The 15,783-nt window shown below is 41.9% G+C and overlaps 1 protein-coding gene across 6 annotated transcripts in view; it reads right to left on the bottom strand.

Moving 5' to 3' along the window:
* Nucleotides 1-1,759: 1,759 nt before the first annotated feature.
* USP15 (ubiquitin specific peptidase 15) overlaps nt 1,760-15,783 on the bottom strand; it is a 137,193-nt gene continuing 123,169 nt past the window's right edge. For 5 of the 6 annotated variants that reach the window (XM_039503432.1, XM_039503418.1, XM_039503426.1 and 2 more), the window contains 7 exons: nt 11,209-11,484; nt 10,737-10,807; nt 10,239-10,354; nt 7,344-7,493; nt 6,536-6,639; nt 5,707-5,795; nt 1,760-2,058 (listed from right to left, as the gene is read on the bottom strand). In XM_039503432.1, coding sequence (XP_039359366.1) covers nt 1,873-2,058; nt 5,707-5,795; nt 6,536-6,639; nt 7,344-7,493; nt 10,239-10,354; nt 10,737-10,807; nt 11,209-11,484 — 992 coding nt within the window. In that variant the 3' untranslated portion in view covers nt 1,760-1,872. The remainder of the gene's footprint in view (nt 2,059-5,706; nt 5,796-6,535; nt 6,640-7,343; nt 7,494-10,238; nt 10,355-10,736; nt 10,808-11,208; nt 11,485-15,783) is intronic. The other variant, XR_005588951.1, reaches the window with a different exon arrangement.

Below are 15,783 nucleotides of genomic sequence, written 5' to 3' on the forward strand. Positions count from 1 at the left end.
CAATTGTTGCCTGGAAATACCACCCATCTTATTGTGATTAGCCATTAATGACCATGTTGTAACCAAAGATTATGTAGGTTCTGGTAGCATTTGGTCATCTACCCATTAAGCAAAACCTTTTGGCAAGATTTATTTTAGTAAGAAATTGAAAGACTAAATAAGGCCTTGAATAGCTTTATTGAAATCTGTATTAAATAAACATGCGCATTTCAAATGTAAACCCAAGTGAACTCAAGTGCAGACAAAATTTTAACCTCTGTCATGCAGGAGGTTAGTTTACATTAAAAAAAAACTCAGAAAGCAGCTTTAAAATACCAGGATGAAACACCAGCTTTAATATCAAGGTATAATGCAAAGCCATGTCCAACATACCTCATTTATATCCTGGTCAAATGCAATTTTTTAAACTTTTTAATGCTAACATAAATAAATAATTTACCAAAATGTGCACTCACAGAGTGAACTTTTATTTACAATACACAATTTATAACCTATTGTATTTGATTAGTTCAAGTGAAGAACATCATACTTTTTGCTTTTCATAACAGTGGGACACAAAGCAATTCTTCAGGTAGTAGATATGTGAAGTGTGCCCCCACACTTAAGAGCTCCTATCAAAGGCAGTATTGTATACAAATCAACAATACATTCGTCCAACTAGATCAAAGGGAAAGCAGCAAATTAAAAATGTTTCAAACTGTCTCACTTATTTTTGGCATCCTGGATCCTTGAACATGGTTAACTAAAATCCAATTCAAGGTTTGTATGCTTTATATACTGTACAGGTTCTGACTCTTGAACATGCAAATGCCAATTCTCTTATAATAAGTTACCTTTTGAGATAAGCTGTAAGGCTATGGTGAATTCCATCAGGAACACACAAAGAAAATTAACAGACCTACCTTTAAAACCAATTGTTCATTCACAATTTAAAGGCAAGTTATATGGAAAAAAATCTTTTATCTAAGCCTGACGCAAAGTCATTACTATGGATACAGAATACTATTAAATCTGTCCCTATTACAAAGTAGTTTGAAAGCTGCCAAACTTCCCACAGTGGGGGGATGACTTACAGCACAATTTTAAATTTTGGAGTGACACCAGATTAAAGTTATGCATGGCTTATAAGCAAGGTAACAGGAATTATAATGTCAACAAAGTAGATCCAACAAGCAACAAGGGATACTTACATTTAATTGAAAAACGTTTGTTAATTCAGCATGAAATCCAGAACCTGTTCCACAGCAGCAATAAGATCAACATAATATTCTGGATGTTTAACTATACCACAAAAGGTTAAAACACCTTTTCAAGATATTTTCTTCTATCATGATTGAGTTTAAAATTGGTCAACATTAATTTCTAGGGAGAAACTTGAAAATTTGGTGTTTCAGGAATACTACTCATATTTATGCCACATGTACTAGCTAAATAATAGTAGTACATGTGACAGCCTAATATACATGAATAAAATCATCCAAAAACTAGGCTCTCCACCGTAGTATTCTTGTAATACTGAGAAAATAAATGACCAAAGTCCACAAATTTAACATTTTAGTTAACTCACATCCCAAATGAAGAAAACATAATTCATCAAAACAGCAGCAGAAAACTTAAAAGGGGTTTATTTGTGATATCCTATAGATAGCTTGTGAATACAAGACTGTAAATGTATTAGAGACAATTTCTGTTTAAGTTTTCATTGTGTTTCACTTCAAGTACTGCACATATTAAAATGCAATAAAGGATTTACATTCTGTTATCTGAAATTCCCCATCTCAGATTTTATTTTTAATTTGGTGGGCAATTTCATTCTTTCAATAGATATCTCCAGTGAGAAAGTCTTTCTTTTTATGGCTTCTAGGTCTTCTATTAGTTAGTGTGCATACAATTTTCATTTTCTATATCATTCTCATTCTCATTGCTGTCTTCATCACTCTCTAATGGGATGCCTGTGGCAGCTGAAGCACCTTGTTTAGTTTCCCGGTCAAGAGGGAAAAACCCAGTTCCACTGATAGTGTCTTGTCTCTGGTAGAAGAGCACATATGCTGCTTTGGACTGTCAAACAAGAAAAAACAAACTGTTACTACCTTAATGATCATCAAAGGCAAATCTTTTGCTTTTTGGGAGAAGCTCTCCCATCGACATAGCGTTGTCTCCACGGAGGTTAGGCCATAATAACTATGTCACGTGGGGTGTGGATTTTTCACACCCCTGAGCAAGGTAGTTATACCAATATAGATATGCAGTGTAGACCTGGCCTGAGTTAGTTTCCCAGACCTGAAGAGGGCTCTGTGTAAACTTGAAAGCTCATGTCTCTCACTAGCAGAAGTTGGTTCAATAAGATATTACCTCACCCACCTTGTGTCTCTAGCACTGAGTGCTACCTTTATTAACCTCCCATGATTATAAGTGTGTAATTGTTTTATGGTGGGAGTGTTGGATTTTCTAGGAAACAAGATTCATTCACAGCTCAGTACAGTTTTTTTGAGTGGGTAGGGGAGGAAATTTAAATAAGTTTAGTTAACTTAAATTCCACCGCCACAAAGAAGCCATCTTTATCAGTATACCTCTACCCCGATATAATGCGGTCCGATATAACATGAATTCGGCTATAACGCGGTAAAGCAGCGCTCCAGGGGACGGGGCTGCTTTACCTCGTTATATCTGAATTCATGTTACTGCAAGCGGTTCCTCTGCGCCCGCCCGTTACTTGCTGCGGCCCTGCCCGTGGTCCCCCGGCCCCAGCTCACCTCTGCTTCTCCTCCCTCCCAGGCTTGCTGCTCCAATCAGCTGTTTGGTGAGGCAAGCCTGGGAGGGAGGAGGCGGAGGCAGAGTGGAGGTGAGCTGGAGCGGGGAGCAGTTCCTCTCCCTACCCCGATATAACGCAGTCTCACCTATAACATGGTGAGATTTTTTGGCTCGTGAGGACCGCGTTACATCGGGGTAGGGGTGTATAAACATATGCCCTATATCACTGCAGTTTGCTCTGACAAACTACTGTAGTGTCACACTGCTGGTGACAGATTACCCACCTAGACAGTATATAACAGCAAACAAAGAATCAAAGTTCCCCCGGCTACATTAAATCAAATACAACAAATGAAGAATTATCAAGCAAGACAGAAATGAATGGCATGCAAAAATAAGCTCTTTAACACATTAAAATGACACCTCTGCACACAACTGTGTCAATTCTCTCCCATCCCATGTTGTTTTGGTCAAGAAGTAATGGGATTTTAACTAAGAAAATTTAGCACCTAAGTCACTTACATCACCAATTTTGAACACTTTCAATGTTTGCATAAGGAACCTAGAATTTAGCAGTTGGAGGTAACAATACTATACAATATATATATATGATGAATTGCACGGATAGACCATTGACATTTCTAGCACTAAATCCTAATTGCTGTGACTTAAATAAACAAGGACAAGATTAATGGAACTCAAGAAACCTATCTATGGAGAAAGCACCAGAGGAAATGTCTAATCAAATTCATGGCAACTCCAGGGATTTTACCAATATTATTGTCAGATTATGTTAAGAAATGTTCAGTGTTGTCAAAACTGACACCCTTAGTTTAATGGCATCAGTCACAGTGAAAAGCAACTTGGAGAAATCAGACAAATACATTTGGCAAGTATTGTTTAGCTCTGTTGTCTAGTAATGAGTGTGTGAACTTTAATAAAGGCTCTTTTTCTCAGGGCGGCTCTTTCCACGTGGACGTTATAGTAAATCATCATGTATTTGATATCACAGTCTGTCGATAGGAAAATGACTGGTGTCGTAAGTTCAACCTTATGTCTACACTTGTAGGTCTAAATGGGATAAGAATATGAAATGCTAAGAAAACAATCCTAGTGAAACAAAAACACTGCATGTTAATGGAAAATGTTTTTAAAGTAGAGTAAATGTATAAATTAGGGCAGTCAAGCGATTCAAAAAACAAACAATCATAATTAATCGCACTGTTAAACAATAGAATAACATTTATTTAAAATATTTTTGGAGGTTTTCCTCATTTTTAAATATATTGATTTCAATTTCAACACAGAATGCAAAGTGTACAGTGCTCACTTTATATTTATTTTTTATTATAAATATTTGCACTGTAAAAATAAAAAATAATATTTTTCAATTGACTTAATACAAGTACTGTAGTGCAATCTCTATCATGTACAAAAATAACTGCATTCAAAAATAAAACAATGTCAAACTTTAGACCCTACAAGTCCATACAGTCCTACTTCTAGTTCAGCCAATCACTCACACAAGTTTGTTTACATGCGCAGGAGATATTGCTGCCTGCTTCTTGTTTACAATGTCACCTGAAAGTGAGAACAGGCACTTGCATGGCACTGTTGTAGATGTCCTCTGGAACGGTGGCCGAAGCATGAAGAGGCATACAAATGTTCAGCATATCTGGAACGTAAATACCTTGCAATGCCGGCTACAAAAGTGCCATGGGAACACCTGTTCTCACTTTCAGGTGACATTGTAAACAAGAGGCGGGCAGCATTATCTCCTGCAAATGTAAACAAACTTGTTTCTCTTAGCGATTGGCTGAACAAGAAGTAGGACTGAGTGGACTTGCAAGATCTACAGCAGGGGTTCTCAAACTTCATTGCACCATGACCCCCTTCTAACATAAAAAATTACTACACGACCCCAGGAGTGGGACTGAAGCCTGAGCCCAAGGTCTTCAGCCCCAGGCATTGGGCTTTATCCCAGGCAGTGGGTCTTGGGCTTCAGCTTGGCCCCAGGCTTCGGCTTCCGCACTGGGCCCCAGAAAATCTAAGCCAGCCTTGGCCACCCAATTAAAATGGGGTCCCGACCTACAGTTTGAGAACTGCTGCACTAAAGTTTTACATTGTTTTGTTTTGAGTGCAGTTATGTAACAAAAAAAACCCACATTTATAAGTTGCACTTTCACAATAAAGAGATTGCACTACAGTACTTGTATGAGGTGAATTGCAAAATACTATTTCTTTAGTTTATCATTTTTACAGTGCAAATATTTGTAATAAAATATAATATAAAGTGAGCACTGTACACTTTTATATTCTGTGTTGTAATTGAAATCAATATATTTGAAAATGTAGAAAAACCTCCAAAAATATTTTATAAATTTCTATTGGTATTCTATTGTTTAACAGAGCGATTAAAACTCAAAAAAATTAACTGCACGAGTTAACTGCAATTATTCGACAGCCGTAGTATAAATGCAACATAATATCTGAACATTTTTCAAAATCCCTTTAAGGTTTCAATGGTGTTCACTCCCACCCCTGCGTTAATTTCTATTAGCCATATGTCCTTTTTTTCCTTCTTTGCAATTGCTTTCTCACAAGAGGAGTGAGCTCTGGCTTGCTAGGTTTTTTTTTTTTTTTTTAAATAGAATTTAATAAACAGGGCAAAGTTTGCTAAGCAAGAGTTTGAATCATTACCTTAAGATAGGTAGATAGCTGTTGCTACGCTTAAAATATAATAAACATGCAAACAGTCCTCAAACTTCTGCTGAAATCTGCTGGTTTTTGGAATGTAAACAAAAACTGTTGTGTATTTGCACTATCCCTTAAACAAATCAAAAGGCTACCAAAGTTGTTAAACTACAAATTAGTTTTCAGGTTTTGAAGATTTATACTTTTTTCCTCCCAGATAAGAAACAGTAGCCATGATTTCAGAAAAACAAGGATACTTGCCACTATTTGGTCCTCAGATGCAGTTGATACACTACTGTCATCAAAGTAGTACCATTTTCCATCATCTTTATTTTTTGCAAAAGCAGTATCTAGGACCCAAAAGAAACATGTTAACTAAGAACTCTGGCAACTGAGAAAAATAAATCTATAAAGAATCCAAGTTGGTCCTCAAACATATGACCTTTGAATCTTATTATAGATAATATAGTATAAACTTATTAACAATAGCCATATCATAGCTATAAGATTCATACTTCTAACCAGCCTTTTCCTTTTTCATTATGTTGACCCAAGTATTCCAGGTTTAGGTATTTTTTCACCCTACTAACAGCAAGAAAAGCACATGCCAATTTGGCTTTCACCTTTTTAAAAGAGCATTTAAAGGAAAGGGCAGTCAGCCAGAATAAAGGTTCTTAGAGGCTTTTACCCAACTCTTCATTCCTCTCCTCCCTTTGAATGAGGCAGAACTGCATATAAAATCTCAGACCAGGAAAGCAAAGTGAGTTGATATTACAGCACTGTAGTGCTTTTTGGAGAATAAGTATGTCCTTTCCATGACAGATTCAGCCAACACAAAGTGCAAAAGAACTTAACATTATTCTTGAAAGCTCATCTCAAATAGATATTTGTATTAAACTATTGTATACATTTCAAGTAACAGAATTAAATGACATGGCTATTTGTTTATTTATTTATTTATTTTTGCCCTTTGGCCATTTTTAAAAAACGCAGCTGATTAATAAGCGTCAATTTTAGTGCTAATAAATAGTCAAAATAAAACAGAACAGAAAGTTAATATGTAAAATGATGGTGTTCAAAATTAACTTACAATGCCCTCCTCCCATTCCTCCATAGTGGTTGGACACAGCAATCAAATTATAGCGGCAAGGCCCTGCATTTGGATTAATAAGGAACTCTGACATATCCAAGTCACTGTTTAAAGAAAAGCTCACATTATGTTAATGTTTTTTTTTTTTTTCCAACTATTGCTTAACATTTGAGTGTTGTCTTCGGGCCCTTTTATTTTAACACATATCCTACTGGAGCCAAACAGTGGCACAAAGCCTCATATATGGGAAAACACAACTAACACAACACTGGAAATGTTGGGAGTGCACACATTCTCTCTCTTCTGATCTAACACAACAGGTGTGGAATCAGAGGTTGTACATACACACCCTTCTCTATTCTCAAATTTACATAAAAATAATTTAAACATAAGTTGCTTCAAACAAACACTTATCCTGGCTTTACTTTATTCAACTGCCTGTATACGGTATCTTAACATATATTAACCTGTAACTGTCAAAGTCAAACATCTCCTTCCAGAGTCCTTTGCCAATGCCACTCAGTGAATTATTTTTCACACCTATCTGAATATTTTACTTGTTTCGTGTTACTCAGTCCTCCCTCCCACAGCCTACATTTTCTACATCTTCTGCTCAGGAGTACTGCTTTTTCCCCATTAGTGCTGATTTGATCTGTAAATTTGAACTAATATATTTTGAAAATTAAGCATGGACCCACTGACTATAAATGTTAATTAAAACATGTATTTAATTTAATCTCAAAACGTTAGGCATGTTAGAAATGTGAAGGGTAACAGTTAAATATTTCAATTCAAAAGTTTTTCTTACTTTATTGGAAAACCAACCAGTGTATCCAGCTTGTCCCTCATATATCTACTGTAAGAAAAGCGCTTTAGATGTACTACCAGTACTGGGGGCAGTGACCACAAATCTAACTTTTTGGTTGCTTGCTGATGTTCTTTACAGTTTGGACAATACCTAAAAGAAAGACAGTCACTTTAGCGTTCTCAAAGAGTGCAGGCATTAAAGTGTATCCCAACAAGAAAGATATACCAGGTTGGGAGCTGAGTGTTTAAAGGCTTACCCACATAAAACCAGTGCATTGTTTAATGGCTGAACGTGAAACATAGCTCGCTAGAAATTAATGTGAGTTGTGGCTGCTCAGCTCCTTCCAGGGATCAAGATTTATTTTTGATATTTGAAATATAAATGTAAAGGAAAAAAGTCAAATTGCGAAGATACTATACAATATGCCTCAGTGCTAGTCTTTATAGATTTTTTTTAAAGCAGAAAAACTGAATTTAACCTTTTGAACTCAAAAGAAGCTGAAGGAATATGGAAAATTTCAGCAAGTTATGAGCATCTGGAAAGAAAGAGGTTCCTTACCAGTAACTGAGGTTCTTCAAGTGTCACTTCTCCCATCCACACATGTGGGATATGCTCCCACCCCACTGTCATTGAACTTAATGCATTCGAGAAATGCAGTGACCACTGGAACCACAAAAGTTCCCACTAACAGAAGTGAACATTTGTAACAGAGATAAGAGGCTGTGTGATCCCTAGCTGCCTTGGTTCCTCTACTGAATCTTTGAGAGAATACAATTCCAACAAAGTAGGGAAGGTGGGCAGGTAAGACTCATGAAAAATAATCTTTTCTTTGAAGTGGCCTCTGCATACTTCCACTTGGGCAAATGTAAGTAACAGCACAAGTTCAAGGAAGGCAGGCTGAGTTCTAATTAGAAAGGACTGCAGAACTGCAAACATCATATCAAGATGACAAGTTAAGAGAATGGTGCTGCATAAAGAAAACTCCAGGTAGAATAGTCTTGAATCTTTCTATGATGGAATCCTTGCTGAGGCAGGTCAGTGATGTTGCTTTAGCCCTACAAGCCTGAGCTCCAAGACTACCAGGTGCTGACACCAAAGCCAAAGGGCAATTTTATTTTTAATTTAGATTTCTAGGAAATGTTTAAAAACGCTTTGGGTGCCTTTGATATACATTAAAAATACAATCTAGCTTAAACAAAAACAAGTGCACCAACTTTCCAGACAAAAGAGGTAAAGAGAAAAAAAACCCCACAATCAACACAGGTGATTTTGATAGGTTCTAAGTGGAAATGACATTCTTCTTACACTGCTCTCCAAAAGATACACAAAAAGTTCAGGTAATTTTAATTTTATCCAATTAAAAACCTCAAAGCCCTCTTAATGGATATCAGGAAAAACTTTTTCACTAGGAGGGTGGTGAAGCACTGGAATGGGTTAACTAGAGAGGTGGTGGAATCTCCTTCCTTAGAGGTTTTTACGGCCCGGCTTGACAAAGCACTGGCTGAGATGATTTAGTTGGGGATTGGTCCTGCTTTGAGCAGGGGGTTGGACTAGATGACCGCCTGAGGTCCCTTCCAACCCTGATATTCTATGATGAAACTGAGGATCAGAGCACCAAAAGCTTATTTCCCCTCACTTCCGACTGCTTCAAATCCAGTGAAAATCTATTCTTGTCCCTGCATGGGTCGAGGACAAGTCCCGACCAAAGAACAGATCCCAGGGTCTGATGTGTAAGGCCACCACTGTGAGAAAGTCCTAAAATAGAGAGTGCCTGTCCTCCTTAGTTTGAGCTGTAAAGGCCTTACATGCTGAGCAACAAACTGGAAAATAGCTGTACGTGCAGCAGGTCAGGCAGCAATTATGTATATTTGATTCCAGGAAGGTGGAGGGGTGTCAAATAGACTGCTTTAAAATGTTTTTTCCCCCCTCTCAGCTGGGTCTTCTGAATTGGACAGGATGCCCTCGAACAGAGTCTGCCTGGAATTGAAACTGCACATTGATCTAGAAACTATACCTGAACACAATCCAAACTACAACAACAAGCTAACAGGAGATTTTGGGTTAAAAAAAATAAATAAGGAAGGTTCTCTGCTTACAGAGTGAAGCTAGCTGCAGGAAGGAAGGAAGGAATTAGGTGTCCACCTGCAGAGCCTCCTGAACATCTGGTGCTGTGAAGAGGTTCTCATGAGGTTCCAATGGGCATTGCTTTCTAAAAGATCCCCAAAGCTCATTGGTACTGAGGGAACATCTCACAACTGAGAATATTCAGATGTCCCCTTATAGAAGAACAGCAGTTTATAATATATACGTTGGTTTGAAAATTCAACAATACTACACCTAATATACGCAGCTGGCACATTTAAAAAGTCCAACTGGTCTGAAATATTCTACTAGTTGCAGAGACATCACTAGAACAAGTAGAATCTCTCATGCTAATGGAAATTTTTAAGTGAACAAAGCTTTTCATATATAAATATAAACACAAAGTGTTTGTGTAGAATACTTTGTGTAGAACACTACACATTTGTGTAGACGAACTTTTCAATCTCAGCTAGAACCATACTCATTCTAATCACTTCAGTACAAATCCGTACAGGAGTGGTTCTCGAATTGTTTCATAATGCAGACCAGCTCCCCTCCTATTCATGTTAGAATGGCTTGTATCCCTTCCCATATGCAATCATATAAAATACCAGTAGCAGTTACAGCAATTGCTTACATAATAAAGAAAATATTTAATGTATCTTTAGCTGTGTTATCATGCAGTTTAGCACATGGAAATAAGGACTGCCAAGTACCAATCTGCACCTCATCAGCAAGTGCTCCATGGACAAAGTTTGAAACACACTGTCTACAGAACTAGTTCAGCACATCAAGTTTCATTTTTGCTCTTACCATGGATCTTCAGCACCTAGTTTCTCCTTTGTTGTAAATAGTTCAATGCACTCTTTTAATTTCACAAAGGGCCTTTTTGGAGGTTTATATTCCACACTTTCATGCTTTTCAAAATCCTAAAGAGAAGTATTTCTTGAGTTAAGAGAACAAATGAAACAAAACTCATTTTAGTGATATCGTCTTACTATGACCAGTACCTACAAGCTCCTAAATATGGAAAACTGCTCAGAATGTGTTCAAATGTAATCAAGTTTCATAACTTTTAGATTTATTTTTCTAAATTAGTAAACCTCAGATCACCTAAATAAGGTGTTTTTTTTTTTAAAGGTTTCTTTTATGGTAAAGTATTTAGTTTATTACAAAATGCACTATATCTCTCTACTCTTTCTTTGAAATATTTCTAGAAATCTACACAACATAAATAGTGCATTAAACCATATATTTGCATGATAAAAGTTTAGTAATTGATGAAAAAGGAGTGCAAAATAAATGACTTACCTCTGCTGCATTATCATCAAAGTATCTTTTTTTCACTTCAGGATCCCAATCCAAAGCAAGAAAAGATCTTTCTAAGAAGGAAAACACATGTTCCCCTCAAAAATACATTTATTATCTGAAAGTCTATGTTTAATTTGTACCGATTACTAATCAAAATAAATTAAAATAACTGTTGGTACAAGTTTAAGAAAATCCAAAATTTGGTTTCATTAAAATGTGTAAAAGTTATGTATTTCTAAAAATCAACAGCTTGCAATGTCAAGCTGAACAATGTTCGTTGGTTCGAACAAGAGATGATGTACATATTTTCCTGAAGACCGACTCTAAGCACATAGATACATATATGTATGTACTGGGAAAAAAAACATGAGTAGCCTACCAACAGAAGGTGCAGCTGTTAAAGGAAAGTGGTGCCAGAAACACAAAAAGCATTGTGATCAAATTTAACCAAACCCAGCCCCCAATGACTTACCATCAAGCCTAAATTGCCTATCATCAAATCTAATATGTCTGGTATCATCTTTGATATAGTTGGTGTCAGTACTGCCAAAATTGTTGAACTGGAATGTAAACAATCGTTTTTTGTGTCCCGTAAGTAGTTGACCTTTGCAAGTTTCCTCAGTACACAATCCATTTTCAGAATCATTGTCTCCTCCAACTGAGTCTTCTGATTGGCTGTTTTCATTCTCTGAAGGAAGTTCCTGATCCTGGCTGGATTCGTCATCTTGTTCATCTGTCTCCATTTCACCTAATGAAATAGGGCGTAATTCAACAAATCTGACAATGCATTCCACTGAGGCAGCATGTTAAGGTGCCGCATTTTTCCTCCTACTATAAAATTTTGAATTGTTATTGAAATTAGGAGAACCAGCAAGATGTTTGTTACACTCCACAGGACTTGTGGCTTTTTGATTTTCTGGTAAGTACCTCATACATAGGCGGCAGGTTTGTATAATTTTTGGTGGGGCCCAAAATGGTGGTGCCCCCCTGCTCCCGCCCTGTAAGCTGATATAAAATGAAGCTACAACGCGTCAGCGCCACAAGATTACAAGGGTCAATTAAAAGTGGAAAGTCAGAAGCAGCACTTGCCTACTTCAATATACAGTATTATATTTTGTTGCACCTGTTGTGATGAAGTGGGAATGTTCTTAATATTTTCTCTGAATACTGTGTGGGTGCCTCAGTTTCCCCTGCAAGATGCCAACTGAAGGTGTTGGGGACAAAGAGATCAGGTGGCCTCCTTGTCCGGAAGAGACACAGTGGCCAGAGGAGGGAGTGTCAGTTTGGAGCTGGCTGGGGAAATGGGGAGAGACCCAGAACTTGGTTCTGGGCTCCCCACCCCACAAGATGGACCTGACAGACGGGTTCTGTTTTCTGTACCAACAAGCTCTGTTTAAACTGTGTTCCCGTCATCTAATAAACCTTCTGTTTTACAGTCTGGCTGAGAGTCACATCTGACTGCGGAGTTGGGGTGCAGGGACTTCTGGCTGCCCCAGGACCCCGCCTGGGCGGACTCACTGCGGAAAGTGCATGGTGTGGAAGGGCATGCTGAATGCTCTGAGGTCAGACCCAGGAAGGTGTAAGCTTCTTGCCCTGGAGACAGTCTGCTCAGAGAGGAGGCTCCCCCAGAGTCCTGACTGGCTTTGAAGGAGTGGTTCCAGAGCATCCCAGCATCCCCTTCCACCCCATGCACTTCCTAGAAGTCCGCACAGGCACTAACACTCCCTCCTCTGGCCTTTGTCAAGAAGGCTAACAGCATTTTGGGCTGTATAAGTAGGGGCATTGCCAGCAGATCGAGGGACATGATCATTCTCCTCTATTCAACATTGGTGAGGCCTCATCTAGAGTACTACGTGCAGTTTTGGGCCCCACATTGCAAGAAGGATGTGGAAAAATTGGAAAATCCAGTGGAGGGCAACAAAAATGATTAGGGGGCTGGAGCACATGACTTCTGAGGAGAGGCTGAGGGAACTGGGATGGTTTAGTCTGCAGAAGAGAAGAATGAGGGAGGATTTGATAGCTGCTTTCAACTACCTGATAGGGGGTTACAAAGAGGATGGATCTAGACTGTTCTCAGTGGTAGCAGAGGACAGAACAAGGAGTAATGGTCTCAAGTTGCAGTGGGGGAGGTTTAGGTTGGATATTAAGAAAAACTTTTTCACTAGGAGGGTGGTGAAACACTGGAATGGGTTACCTAGGAGGTGGTGGAATCTCCTTCCTTAGAGGTTGTTAAGGCCCGGCTTGACAAAGCCCTGGCTGGGATGATTTAGTTGGGAATTGGTCCTGCTTTGAGCATGAGGTTGGACTAGATGACCTCCTGAGGCTCCTTCCAACCCTGATATTCTATGATACTCTAAACTGACCACCAAATTTAAGTTGCGTGTTTTTCCCGTCAGGTGAGGACTCTGGGGCAGGGCTGGGGATAAGGAACTTGGGGTGCAGACAGGCTGCCCCAGGGCTAGGGCCAAAGAGGACTCCCCTCCACCCTCCCTGGCAGCAGCAAGCTCCAGGGGAGGGACCCCTCCTCTCCCCCGCAGTTCACTGCACATGCTCCTAGGTCCCTCTCAGGTCCAGAAAGCCCACTCACCTCCCCTATGGTGGGTACCGAGGGGGGAGGTTGCCATCACGTGTGGCCTCCCCTGCTGCCACCCCTCACCATAGCCTCACTGGGGATGGGGCTGCCCCTTGCCCAGCATGGTGCAGGAGTGGGGACTGCAGGGTGGTAGCTGGGGAGGGGCACAGTACCACAAAATTCACCTAAGCCCCAGCTGCACAGGTCTAGGAAGCTCCCCTCCCCAGTGGTGTAGCCAGGTTCTAACATCAGGGGGAGCGAACACGTAAAAAAAGATGCCAGCCAACATATCCAATTACTAATCAGGTAGTTCTATAACAGGCTATAACAGGCTGCCCTGGACCCCATCACCCCCTGAAGCACAAGGTAGGGGTAGGCACCACCATGTTGTGCAACGAACACTTGACAAAATTACTGGACTTAGTGATGGACAATGCGGGCAGGTGGGTATTATGTAATTCAATCATTCAACCCATAAAATTGCACACATTTTGCCTCAGTGAAATTAAATATCCAGAGAATTACTGGGCCTGTGATGATGACCAGGGCTTGTTCACCTGTGGCTCAGGCTCCCCCTCCCTGTGCTGTGGAGGCACAGCCAGGCAGGTCTGCATCTGCAGGCAGGCACCCTGCTTCACATGCAGCTCCCGTGGGCCCTGATAGCCACTAGACTGGGAGCCTCCCGGCCAATGGAATGGGCTGGGCTGGGGGGCGGAAGGCAAAGGGGGAGATTGTAGGGAGCTTTGGAGGAGGGGAGGCAGTGGGGGAGGGGAGTGGGCTGGCACAAAGGGGAGGGCTCTCTGGAGAGGAGTGACAGGGGTCATTGGGAGTCTCTCGAGGGGGCAGAGGGTTGTGTGGGTCTCTGTGGGGCAGGGGGCTGTGATGGGCGGAGCCAGCTGCAACCTGGGTCTGCTCTGCGGGGGATGTTGCTATAGTCCCCTCAGGAAGCTCCCCCCATGCTGTGTATTTTATACCAGCCCCGGGGTGCCCATTGCTGCTCCTTTCCCCACCCACGGCTCCATCTGTCTGTCCCCACAACCCCCCAGCTGTGTCCGTCTGTCTGTCCTCACAACTCCCCTGGCTGTGTCCTGGTGTGTGTCTGTCCCACAACCCCCTGGCTGTGTCCTTGTGTCTGTCTGTCTCACAACCCCCAGCTGTGTCTGGCAGGCTGCCCCCACCACACCCGGCTGTGTCTGTCTGTCCCACAACCCCCCAGCTGTGTCTGTTTGTCCCCACCAACACCCCCCCCCCGACTGTGTCTTTGTGTCTGTCTGTCCCCACCACCCCCGGCTGTGTGTGTCTGTGCCACAACCCCTGGCTGTGTCCTTATGTCTGTCTGTCCCACAACCCCCCCGGCTGTGTCTGGCTGGCTGCCCCCACCCACCCCCCGGCTGTGTCTGTCTGTCCCGCCCCGCTGTGTGTGTCTGTCCCACAACCCCCTGGCAGTGTCCTTGTGTCTGTCTGTCCCACAACCCCCCGGCTGTGTGTGTCTGTCCCACAACCCCCTGGCTGTGTCTGGCTGGCGGCCCCACCACCCCGGCTGTGTCTGTCTGTCCCCCGCTGTGTGTCTGTCCCACAACCCCTGGCTGTGTCTGTTTGTCCCCACCAACCCCCCCGCCCCCGCGGTGTCGCTGTGTCTGGCTGCCCCCACAGCTCACCGGCTGAGTCTGTCTGACAGGGACAGACCCTGCTGCTGCTCTGCTCAGGGCTCAGACGCTGCCGGTGGCTCGCTCCCCCTCCCTGCTGTGGAGGCGCGGCCAGGCAGCTCCGGCACCGCCCCCGGCAGCTCCCATTGGCTGGGGTTCCCGGCCAAAGGGCTGTGAGCCCAGTCGCTGCTGGAGCCTCTCCCGGGAGCTGCCGCTGCAGTGAGAGCGCCCGGCATTGCAACGCGGGGACCCCCCAAAGCACAGGGCCTGGGGCCCAAACATTGGTGGAGCTGGGCCCACCTTTAGGATTATTGGTGGGGCCTGGGCTCCACGGGCCCATAGAACTCGCCGCCTATGACCTCATATGGTCTCCTTCCACATATACCAGAGTTGAAGACAGTTTCTTACAAACTGGAAAGGACCCATCTTCACTCTATACACAACTTTACATACCGTATTTTCCGGCGTATAAGATGACTTTTTATACTAAAAAACAACCCCCAAAAATTGGGGGTCGTCTTATACGCCGGGTATAAACAGCGGGCAGCCCAGAGCCCTCTGACTCCCGGACGCGGCTGGGATTTAAAAGGCTCTGGGCTACCCGCCGCAGCGGGCAGCCCAGAGCCCTCTGATTCCCGGACGCGGCTGGGATTTAAAGGGCTCTGGGCTCCCCCCCTAGGAAGGGGGGGTAGTCTTATACGGCGAGTATAGGCCAAAACCTATGTTTTAACTGTAAAATTAGGGGGTCGTCTTATACGCCCAGTCGCCTTATACGCTGGAAAATACGGTATACACTGCCATTTTTTATTTCATTTTAATGTTTCCCCAT

This window comes from Mauremys reevesii, linkage group 1, assembly GCF_016161935.1.
Source record: "Mauremys reevesii isolate NIE-2019 linkage group 1, ASM1616193v1, whole genome shotgun sequence".
Taxonomy (NCBI): domain Eukaryota; kingdom Metazoa; phylum Chordata; order Testudines; family Geoemydidae; genus Mauremys; species Mauremys reevesii.